This window comes from Ixodes scapularis, unplaced genomic scaffold, assembly GCF_016920785.2.
Source record: "Ixodes scapularis isolate PalLabHiFi unplaced genomic scaffold, ASM1692078v2 PGA_scaffold8__174_contigs__length_109621045, whole genome shotgun sequence".
Lineage (NCBI taxonomy): Eukaryota > Metazoa > Arthropoda > Arachnida > Ixodida > Ixodidae > Ixodes > Ixodes scapularis.
The window spans coordinates 106,491,986-106,511,884 of record NW_024609883.1 but is presented as its reverse complement, the minus strand read 5'-3'; the positions used below and the strand labels follow the sequence as shown (position 1 = coordinate 106,511,884).

At 46.6% G+C, this 19,899-nt stretch overlaps 1 protein-coding gene across 1 annotated transcript in view; it reads right to left on the bottom strand.

Annotated features, from left to right (window-relative positions):
- Positions 1-1,121: 1,121 nt before the first annotated feature.
- LOC8032590 (ras-related protein Rab-23) overlaps positions 1,122-19,899 on the bottom strand; it is a 37,520-nt gene continuing 18,742 nt past the window's right edge. The window contains exons 2-6 of the mRNA XM_002410342.5: positions 11,348-11,739; positions 9,339-9,418; positions 9,169-9,251; positions 7,064-7,150; positions 1,122-3,588 (exon numbers count right to left, since the gene is read on the bottom strand). Coding sequence (XP_002410387.1) covers positions 3,455-3,588; positions 7,064-7,150; positions 9,169-9,251; positions 9,339-9,418; positions 11,348-11,665 — 702 coding nt within the window. The 5' untranslated portion in view covers positions 11,666-11,739 and the 3' untranslated portion in view covers positions 1,122-3,454. The remainder of the gene's footprint in view (positions 3,589-7,063; positions 7,151-9,168; positions 9,252-9,338; positions 9,419-11,347; positions 11,740-19,899) is intronic.

The window sequence follows — 19,899 nt, the reverse complement described above, 5'->3', positions numbered from 1 at the left end:
AAGAAGGCTTCCTTGCACATTTTCGGGACCACATATATTCTCCAGTTGTGGCAACATTACTAAAACACTCAGTTGGGAAACTCGCCGTCGAAACCTGGGCCGCTGGCGTCCACCGAGACCGAGCTAAATGCGACAACAGCGCCACTCTTTATCATTTGTCTGTACTGTGGTCACCTCGAGCTTTTTGAAAGCCTGTTTTTCCGTAAAAACAAACGGAAAAGACTCTTTTTGTATGAAATTTATTGGAGTTTAGTACCAAATGATGGGCGCGTGATGTCTTTATCATCTTTAGTTCGCAAGGTTTTGCGGAACAATTAATATTGTTTTTATAAAACCATGCCTCAGCGGGCCTTTCAGGTAGCACGTCCCGCCCTAGGTGCATTTTAACTTCAGTAGCTCACCGCGGCGCGTCCGCCGGGGAGACGGGGGTGGCACCCCTGTAACTTCTACCGCTGTATCTGTTCTGAAAGCCAAAATAGAAGTCACGTGCAGTTCCTCGAGTGGCCGCTGCGGGATAAATGGTCGCGTTGTGTTCGTCATTAGCTCGGTGCGCGGAGACAGTTTGGGGCCACTTTTTCGAAGCTGTCTCTATGGGAGTTTCCCAACTGAGTGTTTTAGTAACGTTGAGTTGTGGTAACGGCGATTCTGGGTGCACGAGTCCTGGCTTCTTTCGGCTCGAGCGCTCCACTCCAGCCAGTGCTTTTGTGCCATTTCATGCTTATTCCTGTTTGCTTCAGAACGCGCTGGCGAACCTCGTTGCAACAACTGATATCTTCACCCCGAAACAGACGCACATCGAGGTACCCTAGCTTTATGTGAAGCTGCTTTTACTGGTTACGTCGAACTGGCAGTTTAAATTATTACTTCTCTTATTGTTATGAACGGGTTTTATACGTTCAATAAACTTTGTTTTAGAAGCTCGCTGAAATTTTTTTCAAATTTAACATTCAAATGGCCACTCAAATTTGGGAAGCTATTTTTAAGTTACAATTTTTCTGGAAATCTAGGGAATTTTCGGATAAATATCGGGGAAGAAACGAGGTTGGCAGCACTTTAGCAATGTGTATGGAAGATGACGCAAAGAAAGAATGTGCGCTAAGCCGTTCGTGGAGGTTGTTCTAGAAGAAAGGTTTTAATTTTTCAAAAATTTCATCCTTTGGAAGAAAGTACAGTTGTAAAAGGACTATACGGAACAATCGAACAGCGTATAAATGCATGTAAAGTGGTTCTCCCAAAAGCTTTCATACGTCAAGTCGAAATAAAAAAGTGGCACAATTTGCTAAAGAAATGTTTTCATTCTAGGGAGTCGCTTCTTGGTAGTCACACACATCATCACCGTTGTTTTTTATTAAATCTGCGAAGCATCGTGGGAGTATTACGTCCAGTGCTCCTTACACTTGACGCCGCCACTCGGTTTCTCAAACACTAAACTTTTGCAGCCCACTCGAGGCTAAATTGATCACAACAGCAGACAAAAAGCCATCCCCGGGCTGGGTTGTGATCGGGGAGTCAAGAGTTAAACAGGTAAGCGCAGGAATATTGCAAAAAGATTACAAAAAAAGAACCATCCTGTGGCGTCGTTAAGTTTAGGGAGCACTGTAATAAAGATTTTCGATGATGCAGAAACTACAAAAAAAAATTGCATGTGCAAGGTTGTCGCAAACCAGAGATTCTATACCACAAGGTTATTTATCCCCAGGCTTGCTACCAGATCGCTCGACTCCAAAAGCCGATTAGCGTTCATCGCCTAAAAACTAATAAACAAAATATGTAAAAAAATCATTCTACAGAACTTTCAATTCTTTTGAAAGGATTTATCTGGCTTTAAGTAGCTTTAAGATATGAAATTAAAACTGGTTCCTCAAATGGCTGCAAGTGCCAGTCAACACTTGGTTTCGTTGGCTTGCATACTCTAAAGGGGTGCTCATTGCTGTTCCTGCCACTGGCAGGCTAAACATATCTTAAGAGCTGTTTCCATATACAGGTCCCCTGGTGCATGGCACAGTCACCATTATTAGCGGAAAAGCCCAAATAGAAAATGTCAGAAAACTTCCGTGCCATTAGCAGTCAATTCTGGCGCAATCTGTAAATAACTTTTGCATCGCCTGTCATGAAGCTTTTAACCACACGTCACTGAAGAACATAACAAAATGGTGAACACTTTGTCTCCGAATTGTGACACACTTTCACAGGGTAAAGCCTTTTGGAGTTACTAGAGTGTGTACTTCAGAAAGGCTCACGTAGATATGCCCCTTCTCTTGGTTACCATAGCCTCCTCTGCACTAGTCTTAGCATAAACAAAAGCAACAAGTTTTCAAGAATGCTGCCTGCCATCTTGAGACAGTCCAGGAGGAGCCACCATGAACACACAAGTATGAAGGAGCATAAAACGGTGTATGAGCCAGAGGAAGGAGATAATGCTGCTACCTTTCTTATTCATGGGCTTTGCTTTATAGTGGGGAAGCCTAGCGGGGATAAGGACCTCTAATTAATTATCAGCGCCATACCACAGAAGCGGTCATTCTCGGAACCACATTTCGAAATGCATCTCGCAAAAGCAGAAAATGTTTCAGTGAATGGCTGCTGATATGGCATGGCGCTAATATCGGAGGCTGGTGTCTGCCATTTGTTCCTTCTCTCTCTTTCATGGGACACCAATTTATTATCTTTATGGCAAAGTGCCTGAACTTCTCTCTATACTGGAGGCCCCAGCCAACATTATTAGATCAACTCAGTTACGTAACTGCCATAGATGCAGCTTCCACGTGTGGGAGTTCTACAACCAAGTTGATCTAGTAATGTTTGCTCAAGTCAACTATTCTTATAATGAGGAGAAAGAGAGAGAGAGAACCACGGAATGCCCGCAGTGACACATAAAAGAGGCACATCCATTTCTGTTAAAATTATCAACAGCTGCATGTCCCCAGTAAGCCTGAGATTATCTGTTCTTGGTTGCTTGGCACAGCCACTGGAAGCTCCTCAAGCTGGAAAGGGTTAGTACACAAAATTCTGTTTCACATTTCATGGGTAATTACTGAAATGGTGCTCAAAGGAGAGTTGGCAATGGGCCATTTTGAGAACAGAAATGAAAGAGTGATAATAGAAACAAGCTAAGGGCTTGACGAGCACTCATAAAGGTGTGTATGTATGTGTCTAGGGGTTAATTATTCATTGTGTCTCTACCTTAGATGTCTTAATTAAAAAAAAAAAAAATGTGGGTGCTGGCTTTTAATATGGCCAAGACACGAAGGTTCAACAGCTTCCCTAGACAGTGAAAACCCCTCGATGTGCCAGCACACAGATTGAGTATTTTAGCCGCACCCCGGAGCTTGAGCAGCCAGGCAGGGGGTAAGCGACATCAGCAACTATGTGGCAGTAGAAAGAGCAGGAGGTGGCAGAGTGGACGGAAGTTGAACTGAGCCAGGCACTGTGGCAGAGTGGGCAGTCCCAGGGATCAGAGCAGGGCGCAGCTGCGTCGGAACGACTTCCTCGACGGCCTGAGCCGCCGGTGCAGGCTGATGGTTCCGTCTCTGTGCCCGGAGCTGGGCTTCAGGAGGTGTCCGTTGCGCAGGTTGTTGCTGACCGTGTCTGAGAACCAAAGGAAGCTCCACTAAAGGCTGGTTCACACACTCTACACTGCTTATGACCGAGTGCCTCAATACCTGTTGGGATCTTTTTTGACGAGAAAACACACAGGCGCCATCTACCGGGCACCCACGGAACACTTTGCATTTTCAAATATTTCCTATTTTTTTCGCGCATTATTCTTTCTTTTATGACTCAAAAAACTTCTGACAGTGTTATGACCGACCATTTGTCGTAGATAGTGCATACATTTAATCTAAAATATACCACAAAACCTTCGCTTTAGTGAAATGCAGTTCCAGGGTCACCTCAGATAACGCCAGCATGCCAGTCCGTTTTTTCGTCGTAAGAGATCATCATCATCATTTAGTAAAGCTTGAAGGCCCTTACACACATTACACAAGGTGGGGGTACAGGCTGAAGAACATTGTTATATAAAGCAAGAAAGAGAAAAAATAAACACTCAAAAACCTTTAGAAAAGAAAAAAACAGCTAATTAAACATAAATAAATACACAAATAAAACATTTCTACGCAAGAACGCCAGTGTGTTAACTGGCCTTAACTTATACCTTTCCAGGACCCTCTGACTGGGCAGCACATTCGACAGTCCAGACAGAAGGGAGACAAGTGTCCCCAGAGTAACTAAATGACAGAATCGCAGTATCACAATTCTGTTCCTTTCGACGCCAGCTTGTTACTGGCAAAGAAGAGGTCACATGCTCAAAAACGTGCCAAAGTGCCACAGACAAGCGGCCTGGCATACCGCAGAGTTTTGGGTGGAACACATTTTTTTACTTTGCATTCATGAGAGTGAAAGTCCAACGAGCAGGAAGCATCCTGAACCTTTGAGCGTAAAGGTAGCTCGATAGTGTGTAATTGCTCTCTCTTTATAATGTGAGTGCCATTCTAAATCGGCCACTGACGAGCAGACGATGACTGCGCAGCGCACACGTGAGCACTTCAGAGGGAAAGAGGCGTACCGCCGTGCCAATATTGACCCAGGCTATACGCTGCACGACGTCATCTGCTGCAGAATAGGCAAACGCCTTCCGCAACACTTGGATCAAAGAGCTACCCTACCCCGCGTGTGGAGCATTTACAGTTTCTCTAGGGATCCCATGGGCAGTGATGTGATTGGCCAAAGCCGTTTTGGAGCACCTTTCAGAGCAGCCAAAACAGTGTTTTGGAGCAGCAAAAGTGGACTTTGGAGCAGCCAAAACAATGTTGTGGAGCAGCAAAAGTGGCTTTTCGAGCAGCCAAAACAGTGTTTCGGAGCACCGAATTAAGTGGCTTTCGGAGCAGATATTCTTAAAAAAATAAAAATATTTGTTTTAGGTGCTGGACAAACGAAGGGCACTTTGCTCACCGAAATAAACGAATTATGGTCAAGTTCGATCACCTAGGAGTCTTTCAGGGTGTAACTAAAATGTCAATGACACGACACATTTTGCAATGCTACAGTTCAATTATACATACATATGTACCCACTATAGATAGATAAGAACCAAACTTCACATATTAAAATTTATTTGAATATGTGAATATTATTCACATATTATTCATTCGTGCAATCATGTTTGCATGCACGTCAGGGCAACTTCGGCAGGCTTGCAGCAGCACGTGCTTCGTCGCGCGAGCGGAGACTGCTGTTCGATCGAAACGGAATCCATGCCTCTCCGCTCTGTCGCCAACTGGTTTCCAAAAATGTATGCAAAATGTAACTGCCCAGCATGCGACAGTAAAGAGTCTAGCGGCGCGTGCTTGCAAGGCCGGCAGGCGAGGTACAAGCTAAACATACAGAAAAAAAAATAACCTGAGCGCATCGATGCAGGACATTGCGAGTCAGGGTCAAAACGTTCTTGGAGCGCTTTGTGCAACGACTGAACTCGAGACAAACAAGCGCGCTGTGCGGGTTCAGCGTGCAGATATTGCCTTCTTTGCTTTAGCTCACTTGTCTTCACCAACTTTCTTTTGCGACAGATTTTTCATGTGCCGGGGTCCCTCTCGAAAGAAAGCCAACCAGGAGAAACCTACGTAGTCAATACTTCCACACAGCAGTCTTTGAGTTAAAAAGAGATTTTGGTAGTAGCGTATGTTTTAAACAAGAACAGAAATGTTGATGAACATGCGGCGGTCTTTATGTTTCAGTTTAGGAAGCTCCATATCTGTAGCGACGTGCGGACTGGCCGGCAGGGACCAAATAGTTTTCCCACGGCCGTTGCTTTCAGAAGCAAGTGCTTCAGTTCAAAAAGTAACTCCCGCCGCGCAAAAACGTAATTTAGTTTCACAGCGTGACGGCATGGCTGGTACCCAGTACGTTAGCGTCGGAGCGTCCGCACACGCCCGCATTCATCACTAAAAAAAAACAAAACGCGAGACGAGGTTCACGAGACGACGAGAGCGCGAAAAAAGTGACGGCGGAAAAAACAATGCGAGACCGGATGGACGATTGATGTAACTAAAGCAAGGGTGCAGGCGAGCTGGTTCAACACTGATATTGGAGTTTTGTACCTATCCTATGTCCCTTCTTTTCCCCGGCTCGAGAGTTACAATGCCACGATTGATGCAGGGTACTTTGTGTCGGGCGGCCGCTTGCGCCACCTAACTCACACATGCTCAATGACGGTACTCAGTTTAGTTTCGGTTTTGGAAGGCGACCAAAACTGGTCCTTTGGCGCAGGCTTGGCGCTGATTACCCATTTTTCGGCAAAATGTAGCAGGATGTAGCAGGGTTAGCCCCTTGGCGCAGTTTGGCGCAATTGGCGCAGCAATCACATCACTGCATGGGAACCGAAGGCTCAATCACACTTCCTATGCATCAGTTGCCCAGTGCCGGACACACAAAAGAGAGCCTAGCAGATATGTCTGCTCTGCATGTGTGTAAAAAGGTGGATCAACTGCAGCACACTTTGCGGAAAATACGGAGCTTGGAACGCGACTCCGACTGGTGTGCTTAGCGAGACCAAAAAGGTGGTTCTTCGATTTTCGCCTGATGGCATTGTCGAAGTGCCATGCTGTCGCCGGTCGCAATTCTGGCAGCGTCAGAGCAGCAGTGGTCGATGTAACAGATGCCTACTCCGCTGCAGGTGGTTCTCCACCTGCAGCGCTACGTCCGTGTCACTTCTTTGTCTGGTCCTCGTCTTTCTGCGCTGTTTTTAATTTCCGAGGTCGATGTAACAGATGCCTACTCCGCTGCAGGTGGTTCTCCAGTTTGAGAGTTCAAGGATGCTTCGGCAGCCAGGATTTGGGATGCCGTGACGACAGCGAGACTTGCGTTTGCTCGCACTTTTTGCCGGAACTTCAACGACCAACTGCCAGGAGCGCGACATCCAACAGCATGACATTCCGGGTTTTGCAATGTCATCTGATGCCACTTGGAGACCACTTTGGATGCATGGGCGGAATAATAGGACGCTAAACACACCGGTCGGGGACGCGTCCCAGGCGCCGCAGCGACAACGCACAACTGCACTCACTGAGGCCCTTGGAGTTGGGACCACGCATCAACTCTTCAACGGGGTTGTTCATCTGATCAAGGTACTTCTCCGCCAGGTACCGAAACACTGCAACGAAAAAGAACACGTTCAACACAGTTGCAACAACATACCGTACTCTGCCCGCCTTTACAATTGGCTAGGGCTCTTTATTCGTTTGTGATAAGTGCCAGGCGACCTTCTTCACGAATGGCTAGGGCTCTTTATTCGTTTAAGCAACGTGCCAGGCGACCTTTTTCACAAAGTGCTCGCACAGATCCGAGCTTTTGAGTCTCTGATGTGCACGAGCATGCTGCAACAAGTGAGGAGCTAAAGTGGCTCAGAAATAAACGAGTGACGACGCAGTCGGCGCACAAATGCTAGGTTTCCAAAATCTCTCATTCATATTTCTGCCTACGACTACTGCATAAGCACGAGTGATTTTTGTAATACTTTGTAGAAATAATGTGTACTGGCTGCTGTGAAAGCATGGCCTCCGAGATCCCAAAGCACGTAAACACTTCTCTAGCTGTCCCATGCGTGCAGAGAGGGTGCAAGCGGAAAAAGAGGAGGAGGCGGCGTCTCTCCACGGGGAGGCGCTCTCAACCCAGGCATCAAATTCGCCATTTCAGTGGTTTCAGCATGGCGCAAAAAAGAAGAGTCCAAGAAAAAGTCATGTTACGTCAAGTTACTGCAGAGATTTTACTGTCCTGTGGTACAACAATGAACAGCTGCTCTGGGGAAGTAGACAGACAAGTTGTGATGCCTATTTAATTTGAGATCTTATCTGAACATGAGGCAGCTAACGTTTCAAGCGCGCCTTTTGATATATTCAACAGCAATCTGTAGCGCATATAAAACAAAAACTAAACAAAAAAATTAGCTCCGTACATAAAAAAAATTCGGATTTCCTTAAATAAAAATAATCATGCTGTACTTTTATCACCGCACGTTGTTTGGCGTAGCTTTCTGAGCCTGAGCACATGTTTTCATACAATACAGTGCAGTCCGTGTTGTCCTTCTTTTAATATGTTTATTATTTATTACACAACTTATGCGGGTCATATTGTGGTGTTTGTTACTACTAGAAGCACCTTTAAGCCGAGGTCACACTGCTTATACATTATACAAAAGACAGTCTGCAGATATCAATCACCATGGTATAAGTAGTTCGAATGACGCATGCCAGATGTCTCCTTGAACTCGTTTCCATGCGGCATTTGAAGCTCAGACCTCGTGGTGACTCGCGTTCAAATCTGTCTGCAAAGTGCCTTTTGTATTATGTATAAGCAGTGTGACCTCAGCTTTAAGGAAAAAAAATTTATGGCAGTGAAATACGACCAATTCGCAATTATTTTTCCATTTGTTTTATAAACTTTGTGATAATTGTAGGTGCTGATTCAAAAGGTAGGGTGTTTCGGGATTTCGTCAGACTATGGTGAAAGTATCGCAACAGCAGAGCCTTCGCCAGTTAATTTCCTTTGGGGGGTGGTTGGGGGGAGGGGTGTTATGGGGCTACACCCTCCTTCCTTCCCCCCTTCCCTTCACCCCCTCCCCCATCAAAATATAGATCGATCCGATATGCCTCAGTGAACCCTATGGCCGAGCATTCGCCAACCTTTTGTTTTGTTCGGCTATTGAGACTTGGCCAATTGGCCAACCATTTGCCTAGTAATGGCTGGGCAACGGGCAATAATTTTCCCGACTTCTGTGCTGCTAGAGAGACTACCTTAAGGATGATTCACGCACTTGTGGTTACTTACGACTGAATTCTTGTCATCTCTTATGACGAGATAACACACTGGCGCCACCTATAGAGTAGCCGTGGAACACTTGGTGTTTCCGTATATTTCCTATTTTTTCGTGCATTGTTCTTTTTTTCTTGTCTCGAAAAGTTTTTAACAATGTTAGAAAGGTCCATTTTCCATAAATAGGATGTACCTTTGACCTCACAAATACCGCGAAACCTTCACTCTAGTGACATGCAGTTCCAGGGCCACCTCATAGATGGCGCCAGTAGAGCTTGGTCCTAAGCAAACGCAAGTGCGTGGACGGGCTTTTGTTCGAAAAGCAGTGAAACTCAAACGGCACTGGCCCACGAAGCTCACCCTCGTTGACGTTAAAGTCCTCCTTGACAGACGTCCTGTACAGCCGGAGCTGCATCCTCCGCGCCAACTCCTCCGTCTCTTCTCTGGAATAAAGTGAGGGAAACAGTCATTTAGGCCGCACCAGTTGGATGGCCCAGCGAAGGCCTCCTCAGGGTGTCTGACAAACTCACTTGGAGACAGTAGCCCGGTCCATGAGGTCAATCTTGTTCTGGACAATGACCATTGGGATGGAACCACACTCATTCTCAACCTGAATGTGGGAAATCAGGTTCTGGTTAGCGAATTCAAAATCCTGTCAATTGTGCTGAACCCAGACACATAAAGTGTGCACCTCAACAGCCCGTGTTACATTGATGCAGAGTTTAGAAACTACTTCCACAAAGTGTCATGCACGTCAATATTTATTAGAATAATAGTTTTCATTTGTATTAAAATTTGGGCAATTAAATAAAAGCTACCGGATTGTATCCCACACACTCCCGTTCACTTTAATTTTCGAATCATGCCTTTTTTCTGCGGTTTAAAATATAACTTCTAAGTGTAGGAATGTTTTCTTCAGTACTAGATTAAAATGTCCTAAGAGGTAAGACCGGCGCAACCCTATAAGGGTACTGCATTGACATCACCATAAAACGCCGTTTAATGGTAGGTAGTTCTTGAACATGACGGCAAACAATTTCTGCCATGTGCCTCAATCATCTGAATGTAATCAATTCTTTGGTGGCATCGTTTTTGATGTCCTAAAACCTCAGAAGCGTGGGGGAGTGGCTGTACCAACGATGGAACTCAGAAACACCAATTGCGGAGACGTTTGCAAGGATGAAGGCGGCATTTGACATTTTGTAGCAGGTTCTGTACCAGGCAAAATATTGGTACTGACGCTTTTGGAGCAGATGCCAAGATCAGCTATACTTCGTCTCACCATAACTCCAGACCCAGCCGAGGCTACGAGCTGATGGGTCCAATGAGACAGTGTCAAAAGTGCACCGTCATGGTGTTCGTCTGTAGTGTTTTATCATCAACGAACCAATCGCAAACTAAAAAGACCTAGTGACTCGCGCTTTTGACGCCGCTTGATTGGTCTAATTACATGGTATCATCAACTGCGTCCGGACTAAAGGGACACTGACAGGATATTTATGCTCGCCGAGGTTTTTAGTTGCATGTGACATATGAGAGCCCAACTACCCAGAACAGAATTTGTGGCTCAAAATTCGGTTTCTTTCCGCCCGAAAACCACTGATCGAGAACTGGCTGGTTTGAGTCGCGCTCACTCTCTTCTTTGTGGTCACAGGCCGTTTTCTAAGGTTGAGACACAACTACCAAATATAATCAAAGTCGTAGGTCATCGAAGGCACGCACACAATATTAAAAATAAAAAATAAATATGATACCCATTTTTTGGGGGCTTCTAAAAAGCTGCAAATGCGTTGTTTGGGGTGAAAAGGTACCACAGGCATGTGACTTTCGCCACCTCTCTCCTCCTCTCTATTTCCTCTTCCTCATCAGTCCAGTTTCGATTTCGGTTCCGGCAGTTGCGTTTTTTTTTACTTTATTAAAAATATATGTGACGCTGTAGCAAAATATTGATTGGGTAAAATTCACACAAAAGCAGATTTGCGGTTAGTTGCGGTGGCCCGATCGCTAGCGTGCTTCAATAGCTTCGGTGGCTGGAATGGCTGACGACGTCAGCCTCGTCGCAGCTGTCCTCATCCCGAGACAAACTACGTCACGATTGCGGCGGATGTGACGTGCCCTCCGATGGCTGCTCTCCGAGCGCTTGCCATAGTGAGCCGTTTATAACAAAAAATACAGCCATCAGGCTCAAAATACAAACGTGCGATTGTCATTTACGAATATTGTGGATCATATTCAGCCTATTTCTTAACACGACGGTTATATATCAAATTCCGTTGAAGTATCCCTTGAAACTTAGCGGGGAAACTAAACGGCCAAAAACATACCTCTGAGTGGCGGCTTCAAGATCCTAAGGAAGCTAATCACTTTAGAACTGTCTGCAGGCGCGCATGTTTGAAGTACCTTTGAACATGCTTGAATCATGTCTGAAGATAGTTTTGTCATCATGTCTGCAGTGCTAGTGCGGCTTTAGCGATATCAAGAAATAAACACAAGGCAAAGTAATCTCGAGAAAAGGGAAAAAAACAGCCCGTGCTGGTACCTTCTTGCGCCAGGCCTCGACGGCTCCGAAAGACTGCCTGTCCGTCGAGGAGAAGGCGACCACGCAGGCCTGGGCCCCCCGGTAGTAGGCCTTGGTGATGGCGTCGAACTCCTCCTGACCCGCCGTGTCCCAGAGCATCAGGCGCACGTCCTCGCCACGCAGGCTGAGCTGGCGCTCGAGGAAGTCCACACCGATGGTCTTCTTGTAGTCGGCCGTGAAGACGCCCTTGCAGTAGCGCTGGATCAGGCTCGACTTGCCCACGGCGCCGTTGCCCACCACCACCACCTTGAGCGCCACCTCCAGGTCGTCCTCGCGCATGGCTGCACGGCGTCACCACAAGGGCCCCCGCATCCCCGCCGCAGTGCCCCCGAGCCCCGCCAAAGAGGGGGCCTCTGCATGGGACAGGGTACAGAGTACTCAACAGAGAGGGACAGATCAGAGGGCTGTTGACGTCACACCGCTAGGTGGCGCTGCTGTTGGTTCATCTGACAGAATGGAGGGAACGAGGAAGGGAGGTGGAATTGGAGCATTTTTAAAGAAGAATATGAACTTTCAAAGGATCAGAAAGGAGTGCGCCGAACATTTGTGGCTGAAAGGAAAAGTCGCTGGGGAATCAACAGTCCTTGGAGTGGTTTACTTATGGACAGGGACAGGTGCTAAAGAGGAAAACAGAAAAATGATTGATTGCATATCAAGAGACATTAGTGAACTAGGGGAAGGCTCCGAAATAATTATTATGGGAGACATGAATGCCCATATTGAGGGTCTGGATGGGTATACGGACTCAACTGGAAGCATATTACTAGAACTGGTGGAAAAACATGACTTACCGTAATATCCCGAGTCATCGCCCACCCCCCTACCGCCTGAAATTCATTAAAAAAGTGGGGTGGGCCATGTCTCGGTGGGTGAACACAAACACTTGAAATAAAGCGGAAAAAACCGCCTATTTTTCTCTGCGTATCTAGCGCTGATGCACAAGAGATACATCAAACTCAAAACTTGATTTAGTTTCATTGTTTTATCGAAAAAAATGCTCACGAAAGAATATTTTACTATAGCGAAGTCCGTTGCTTGCATACGCGCTAGAAACACCGCCGATCTGCATATAGCGCGAACGTTTGTTCCGTGAAAGAATGTCAGCACTATGTTCTCCTGGTTAGTAAAAAAAAGAAAAGTCTACAAGCAAATAGACAAACCGACCAGGCGCAACGAGCGAGCGAGCGAGCGAGCGGACCAAAGGAGCGACCAAGAGCAATGCTGGGAAAGCGGGAAAGCCGGCGGTCGCGTTGGCAAATATTTTGGCGTCGGGCCAAGTCGGGCGCCTTGTCAATCGCAAGCTCTTGCGCAACTTTCTTGTTTGGCGCGTACATACGTGCGTCCGTGCACGGCGGGCTATCAATGCACGGTTGGGACGCTCTGCAAACGTCTGTGTAGGGCGTTCCAGCAAAGCTTTATTTACGCGTTGGCTTTGCCTAAAATATTGCACAACCGCGGTCGCGACGGGCGGGAAGAAGGAGCGGGTTCGCGGTGACCTTACTTCGGCGGAGACAGACTTTGACCTAACACTCCGCGGTTACATTAACAAGCTCTTATTTTGTTATCTCCATCGTTTTCTTTTCGCACGGATACACGACCACTTTGGGGTCGCTCACGGAGGAAATGCGTAAACAAAAAGAAGTGTCATTCCCTCCTTCGTTTTACTTTGTCACGGACGTCCTCCAACTGTAAGGTCCGCGGCCGCGTCATTCGGGTAGGATGAGTGTTCGCGGATCGCAGAGTCCGCGCTGGGGTATTTGAAGGGGTGGGCGATGACTCGGTGTTTTTTCGGAAATTGATATTGGCCCAAAAAATGGGGTGGGCGATGGCTCGGGGATGGGCGATGACTCGGGATATTACGGTAGTTTTATGTAATACCAGCCAGAAGTGTGACAGGCACATAACTTGGGAAACTGGCAATCTGCATTCAACTATAGATTACGTACTCATGTCACACAAAATATATGGTAAGTTACAAGTAATGAAAATAGATGAAGAAGGTTCCAAAAGTCTTGGTAGTGATCACAAACGTATTAAGCTGAATTTTGCCAGAGAAGTAAATCCTGAAACTAGACAACATAATTCAAAGCAAACTTTCTGCAGCGACAAAGAGTTGGAAATAGTTGTTGAAAGAATAGAGGCAGCAGTTTCAGGGCACCGGCATACAGATTGGACCTATGAGAGCCTAACTAGGCTTTTTGCTCTAGAACTAGACAAAGTTAAGAGTAAACGAAAGGGGAAGCAAGGACATAGACCAAAAAGCTGGTGGGACAAAGAAGTGAAGCAAGCGATACAAAAACGTCAGGAAGCCTCTAGAGAACACAGGTATTCCAAGCGTAGTGGGGAGTCCGAAACGGAAGTAAAAAGAAAATGGGACAATTTTATAACATGTCGCCGAGAGGCATCCAGTTTGATCAATGCGAAAATTCAGAGAAAGGGTGAGGAATGGATGAGTAATGTAAGTAAGAAAGATAGAAACGCTGCCAAGAAGTTTTGGGAGCACTTGAACTCACTCGGTGAAACAACGCAAGCTAGACAGAGGTTCATACTCTCGCATCAGGGAGATCAATTAGAGGGAGATGATGCGATACAATATATAGGAGCAGTGATGGAGGAGAAATTTCGGGAACGGTTACATGTGGAAGATAGGAGAACCGAAGGAAGTAGCAGTCCAGTTTGTGACATCGCGGATTTTGGACAAAGAGAATGGGAAAAGGCGGAACGAAGAGTCCCTAGTGGCACGTCGACAGGCACAGATGGTATCCCTATCAAGCTGGTGAAGAATTTGGGTCCTAAATCTAAGGCAAAACTAAGGGAGGTAGTGAGTACCATGATAACAAAAGGAAATATTCCAGATGAATGGAGGCTTAGTAGGATGAGTATGATATATAAGGGAAAGGGAGATAAGTCTGATATTAGGAATTATCGTCCTATAACCGTGACACCGGTTATTTACAGGTTGGTAATGCAGATTATAAAGAACAGACTGGAGGAATGGGTAGATTGCGAGGGCATACTGGGCGAATTACAGAACGGGTTTCGAAAACAAAGAAGGTTGGAGGACAATTTATTTTCTCTAACACAGTGTATAGAAATAGCGCAAAAAGAAAACAGACAGCTCTGGCTGGCATTTCTGGATATCAAGGGTGCCTATGACAATGTGAACCAAAGAAACCTGTGGGACATAATGGAGAACTTAAACCTAGATGAAGGACTAACAGCCCTATTAAGGAACATTTACAAAGATAACAAGGTGATTATAACATGGGAAGGAAAGGCGACAGGGAAAATAGAGATAAGACGAGGCCTTAGGCAGGGGTGCCCGTTATCGCCTTTGCTGTTTATGTTGTATCTGAGAGGATTGGAGGATAGACTAGAGAAGAGTGGGCTTGGGTTCAACCTTTCTTACAGTAAGCTAGGCCAAAAAATTCAGCAATCCTTACCGGGATTGATGTATGCGGATGATATTGTACTAATGGCTAACAACAGGACAGAGTTGCAGGAATTAATGAGCATCTGTGGTAGGGAAGGAGAGGAATTAGGTTTAGAATTCAGTAGCGAAAAATCGGCAGTCATGATTTTTAACGAGGATGAAGTTGAGAGGCTGAAGATACAGAATATTACAGTTGAGAGAGCTAGTAAATACAAGTATCTAGGAGTATGGATATGTGATGGTGCAGAATATCTCAGAGACCATGAAAAGTATATAATAGGTAAGGGCAACAGAAATGCAGCTGTAATGAAAAATAGAGCACTTTGGAATTACAACAGGTATGAGGTGGTGAGAGAGATTTGGAAAGGGGTCATGGTGCCTGGCTTGACTTTTGGAAACGCAGTGCTATGCATGAAATCCGAAGTGCATGCGAGACTAGAAATAAAACAGTGCGGAGTAGGTAGACTGGCTTTGGGGGTACATTGCAAAACGCCAAACCAGGGAGTACAAGGAGACATGGGATGGGCATCATTTGAGAGCAGGGAAGCGGTGAGCAAGGTAGAATTTGAGGATAGGTTGAGGCAAATGGACGGGGAGCAATGGGCACGAAAGGTTTTCAGCTATTTATACATGAGGAGTGTAGACACAAAGTGGAGACAGCGCACTAGGAAATTAAGAGGAAAGTTTTTGGGCTATAGCGAAGATACCGAAGAGCAAGTCTCAGTTAAGAAGAAAGTTAAGGCCACAGAAAGAGATTGGTAGCTGGAGGGAATGCAGACAAAGACGGCTCTGGAAAGCTATAGATTAAACAAAAGAGTTATTGCCAAAGAAAGCATTTATGACAATTCTAGGGGAAGCTCATTGCTGTTTGAGGCAAGAACGGGTGTTCTGCGAACCAGAACATACAGAGTGAAGTACCAGGAAATTGATACAGTGTGCACTGCTTGTGGAGAGGAGGACGAGACGGCTGAGCACTTGATACTCTACTGTAAAGGGCTTCAACCTATGCCTACCGAAGACAACATAGATTTAGTAAAGTCATTGGGTTTTAGAGACAGCGAAGGGAGAGTGGATTTCAAGACTGTAGAGATTACCAAGCAAAGATTAAGTGAATGGTGGCAGAAATCGAGAGAAAACTAGGTATTTTCTTAATCACTGATGGCAAGGGGGTTTCATAGCCTCACTTTCTTTGCACTGCGGAGTGAATATAGATTTCACATTTAAATATTCTAAGCTTAAATGGTAAAACAAAATGGCTAGGTGGCGTAAGCTACCGCCCGATCCAAAGGGCTCAGCCGTATTCATCCATCCATCCATCCTGACGCTAATCTGACGCTAATCTGCCCACCCCTGCTGACTCACTCGTTCACGTTGCCGCATACCTTACAGCGAGTGCAGCGTGGCGGACGTGGGAGGAGCTGGGAAGTTGCTCACTTTTCGCCCGACATATATAGAGTCTCAAGTCTCCGAAAGATGAAAGCGACAACTGCGATCACGACGTCAAGCTAACGCACGACCCGCCACCGAAACGCGCACGCGACTGTATACACGCGTCCGAACGCACTGGCACGCTCTATCTCAATTGAGCGCGCGTCAGAAAGAACGTCGAATAGCAGTTGCAGCAGCGAGCAAATAGAGACGAAACAAAGCGCATCTCGTTCGCCATACCCCGCGATTTGTTTGTGTGTTTGGGAAGATAAATTACTGTTTACCAACAAGCCCACGTTTGCTCAAGGGCGAGCGCAGAAACCGCGAGGTGAAGTGTCTGTGCCGTACCGGCAAGAGAGAGAGAGAATATACTTTAAATGAAGTCATCAAGCATGACTTCGGGTGGAGTCACTGGAGCAGCGTGATGGTCTACACATTCCCCCTCACACTCCCACAACCCAAGGATGCGCGAGTTTTAGGGAACACGGTCGTAAGCTGTCGCAAGTGTATACACCTTTTCATAGAAGCGTTTGAGGGCGCGCTCATTGCTGTGTTTGTGTGTTGTGCACGCGCACTTCCTGCCTGGCCGCAATTTCGAGCAAGCACTGGATGGACTGTGATTTGGCACGTGTGGACTGTGATTTTTGTAAACCGTGGAAACGTCTATATGAGCCAGAATCCGGTAAAAATTAAGTCAACAGAACGCTTCCGAAAGTCACGCGCTGATTATTACAGAATGCCGGAACCACTGCACAATGGCGGAACAAGTGACATCGTGGAAAGTGCAAGTCATCCCATAAGATAGCGAACGTTGGAGCGCGGCCAAGGATAGGAGCCGACGAGCCAATCAAGGAACGCTGAAAGTGCAACGTCACTGCGCTGATAACTTTTTTTTTCGGCAGGAAGAGGGGGGGGGGGGGTTGCCTTTTAATCCAACCAAACGCATAAAGTGCGCCGTGACGTTGCGGTTTTAGGCCGCCATTGTGTAGGAATTCCACAGCTGTCCACAGAGGGCACGACAAAAACCCCGAGATTAAAATCCCTTGACACTTCTACAAATAACGACAGGTAATACAAAATGACGAACCAGATTCCGCTGGAACAAAATGGCGGCATTCAGTTCAGTCTTCCGCTGTGCGCCGCCATTCGCTTCCTAGAACCTGCACCGTCACGCAGTCGGCGCTACAAAGAATGTCGCTACTTGTAGGAAGCTCTTATCCAGGGACTTTACCCGAGACTGCAGGTAAAAACGACATAAACACTAAAAGGTTTCGATCGAGACCTTTTAGTGTTTGTGCAGTTTTTACTTAAACTCTCGGTTTTTCTTGTAGCGTTCAATAGGGAGTTTTCGTAGATCGTTTTCGCCATCCCGCAACGCTTTCCGCAACCCGCTACGATACGTTAACTCTACAGCCAAGGCTATCGGCGCGCAAGCGCAATATAGAAGGGCATAGCGGAGCGGGAAACGCGGTCTATGAAAACTCTCCAATTTAAAGCGGCTCGTTTTCGCCCTTACATTTCACAACAGAGGGCAGTCTTTCAAAAGGGGTCTATAGCAGAGCAACGTTTACCCTTACAACGCAAGACCGATATGCCCAGAGATATTGCGGAAGATGTGTACTCTCCTGTTACCTCGAAACGACGGTCAATTAAGATACGGTTTTAAAGACCCCTCCAATAATCGCCTTCTGAGCGACGCCATCTCCCTCTACTGGGCTACGTATGAAAGGCGTTCTCTCCCACGAAATATGAGAACATGCGTTCACAACCCAGTGACTCGGTATTGTTCACACGGGTGATAAGCTCCTTTCTAACGTTTCCGTGAGCACCGTTCGATTGTTCGTTCTTACGATCCATGCTTTTGTTCGGTAGCGTTTATTATTTATTCAGCTCGCCGATGTGTGTTCGTGATCCAAGCGAGGCCGTGACGGCGGCATCAGCCGGCCAATGTCGGTCAGTGCGCGACGAGTTTTTCTGTTTTGCTGTCCGAAACGTTGGCTTCGCTCTGTTTTCTCCAGCCGCCGGCTCGGCAGTTGCAGCTCTGCCTCTGAATACGCGCTGTTTACGATCAAAACCCGCCTTTACTCCTGCATGCTGTGGGCAGTGAGTGCGCGTCGAAACCAGATTTGCGTGAGGAGCGGCATTTGCGCATGCGCCGCGTTAGCAGCAGCGGCGTAACAGCAGAGCCGCGTGTTAACACCGAAACTTATCCTAAAAACAAAACAAAAAAATGGGTACGTAGTGTGCGACTTCAAACCGTAGCAGACAGCACAAAGCACTATTGTTGCTTATGCTGCATTCTTACGTGACTTCTTGTATAGAGTGTATCTTTCTCATGAAGCCTCATGCCACCAGTCTCGGAATACTAGCAAAAAATTTTACGCATGATGGTGCGAGGCTTCGATACATCGTGCGCACGAGGAACATATGAACAAATCCGAAGCAACCAAGGCGGCTCTGGAGCTAGGAGCGGAAGGGGAGTCAGAAGTATTGTTCTAAAAGAAGTAATTGTTCGTACTTCAAAAAAAAAAAAAAGAAAAAGGAAGGGGGCTAGACGGCGCAAACATTAACCGAGTAGAAGGGTGAGCAGAAGGGGAATGCATCAATCCATTCGAATCTGGGGAGGGGAACAAGGTCATATGAAGTTAAACAAAATAGAAAGGGGGGAGGGGGGACAAGAGTGCAGAAGAAACCAGCCTTGCATATGTATACAGAGCAAAGAAAAGCGAGACGATCAACGGGGTTAATATTCAACAAGTGTAGGGAAAGTGCGCCACTATTTGAGGCTAGCACAGGGGCGGGGGAGAACGAGAGTGCATAGAGCCGAAGACCAGGATATGGGCACTATTAGCGCGCATTTAATGTATGCGGAGATGGAATATAGGAACGACCGAACCCATATCATTACGGAATGTGCAGTGCTCGACGACCACCTTCTAACATCGCACGAAGACTTCCTCGAAGCCATGGGATTCGGCGAGGACGCTATGGTACAAAGGATTTTCGAAGCGTCGAACAAGGTCCTTAGAAGCGAGGCAAAGATAGATCAGGAAATGTACCCGGTGTGAGGAGATGATTAGACAGCTGAGCACTGGACAGTCTAAGAGCTTCGCCCGAAGGATAGCTGCTCAAGATATAATGAGGTAGGGAATTATGGTGCCCGACTTTCGGCACCAAGTCTTAATGGGGGTGGAAACCCAGGGGAGTCCCTTTTGCTAGAAAATTTTCGATTGAGGGTTCCGGGGCCTGTGTACTTAGAATAGAAAATTCAGAGGGGCAAGTATCAGTGACTGGCCAGAAGGAAACATTCTGTGCCTCTTCAGAGGTGGGCGCCATCTCCACTGCGTTAATGATTCGAGTCCCCTATTGTTTGGGCACGCAGTCGGAGCAGGCATTGGACCCATCGAAAACGAGTACTGCGCGAGCGTTTGACGAGGGCTCGGGTCCAACCGTATTCGCTTCGTGTCCAAGAAATGGCGACAGTCAATGTTGCTCCCCGGACTTTTGAAAAGGCTCTATATCACCACTTCGATCGGCGAGACCAAATTCTACACTCTCAAAAATAGGGGGTGTAGTAGTACTTACCACCCCCCCCCCCCCCCCCCATTCCCATATAATACACCCCAAATCCGAAGGTACCAAGTTTCTTGAG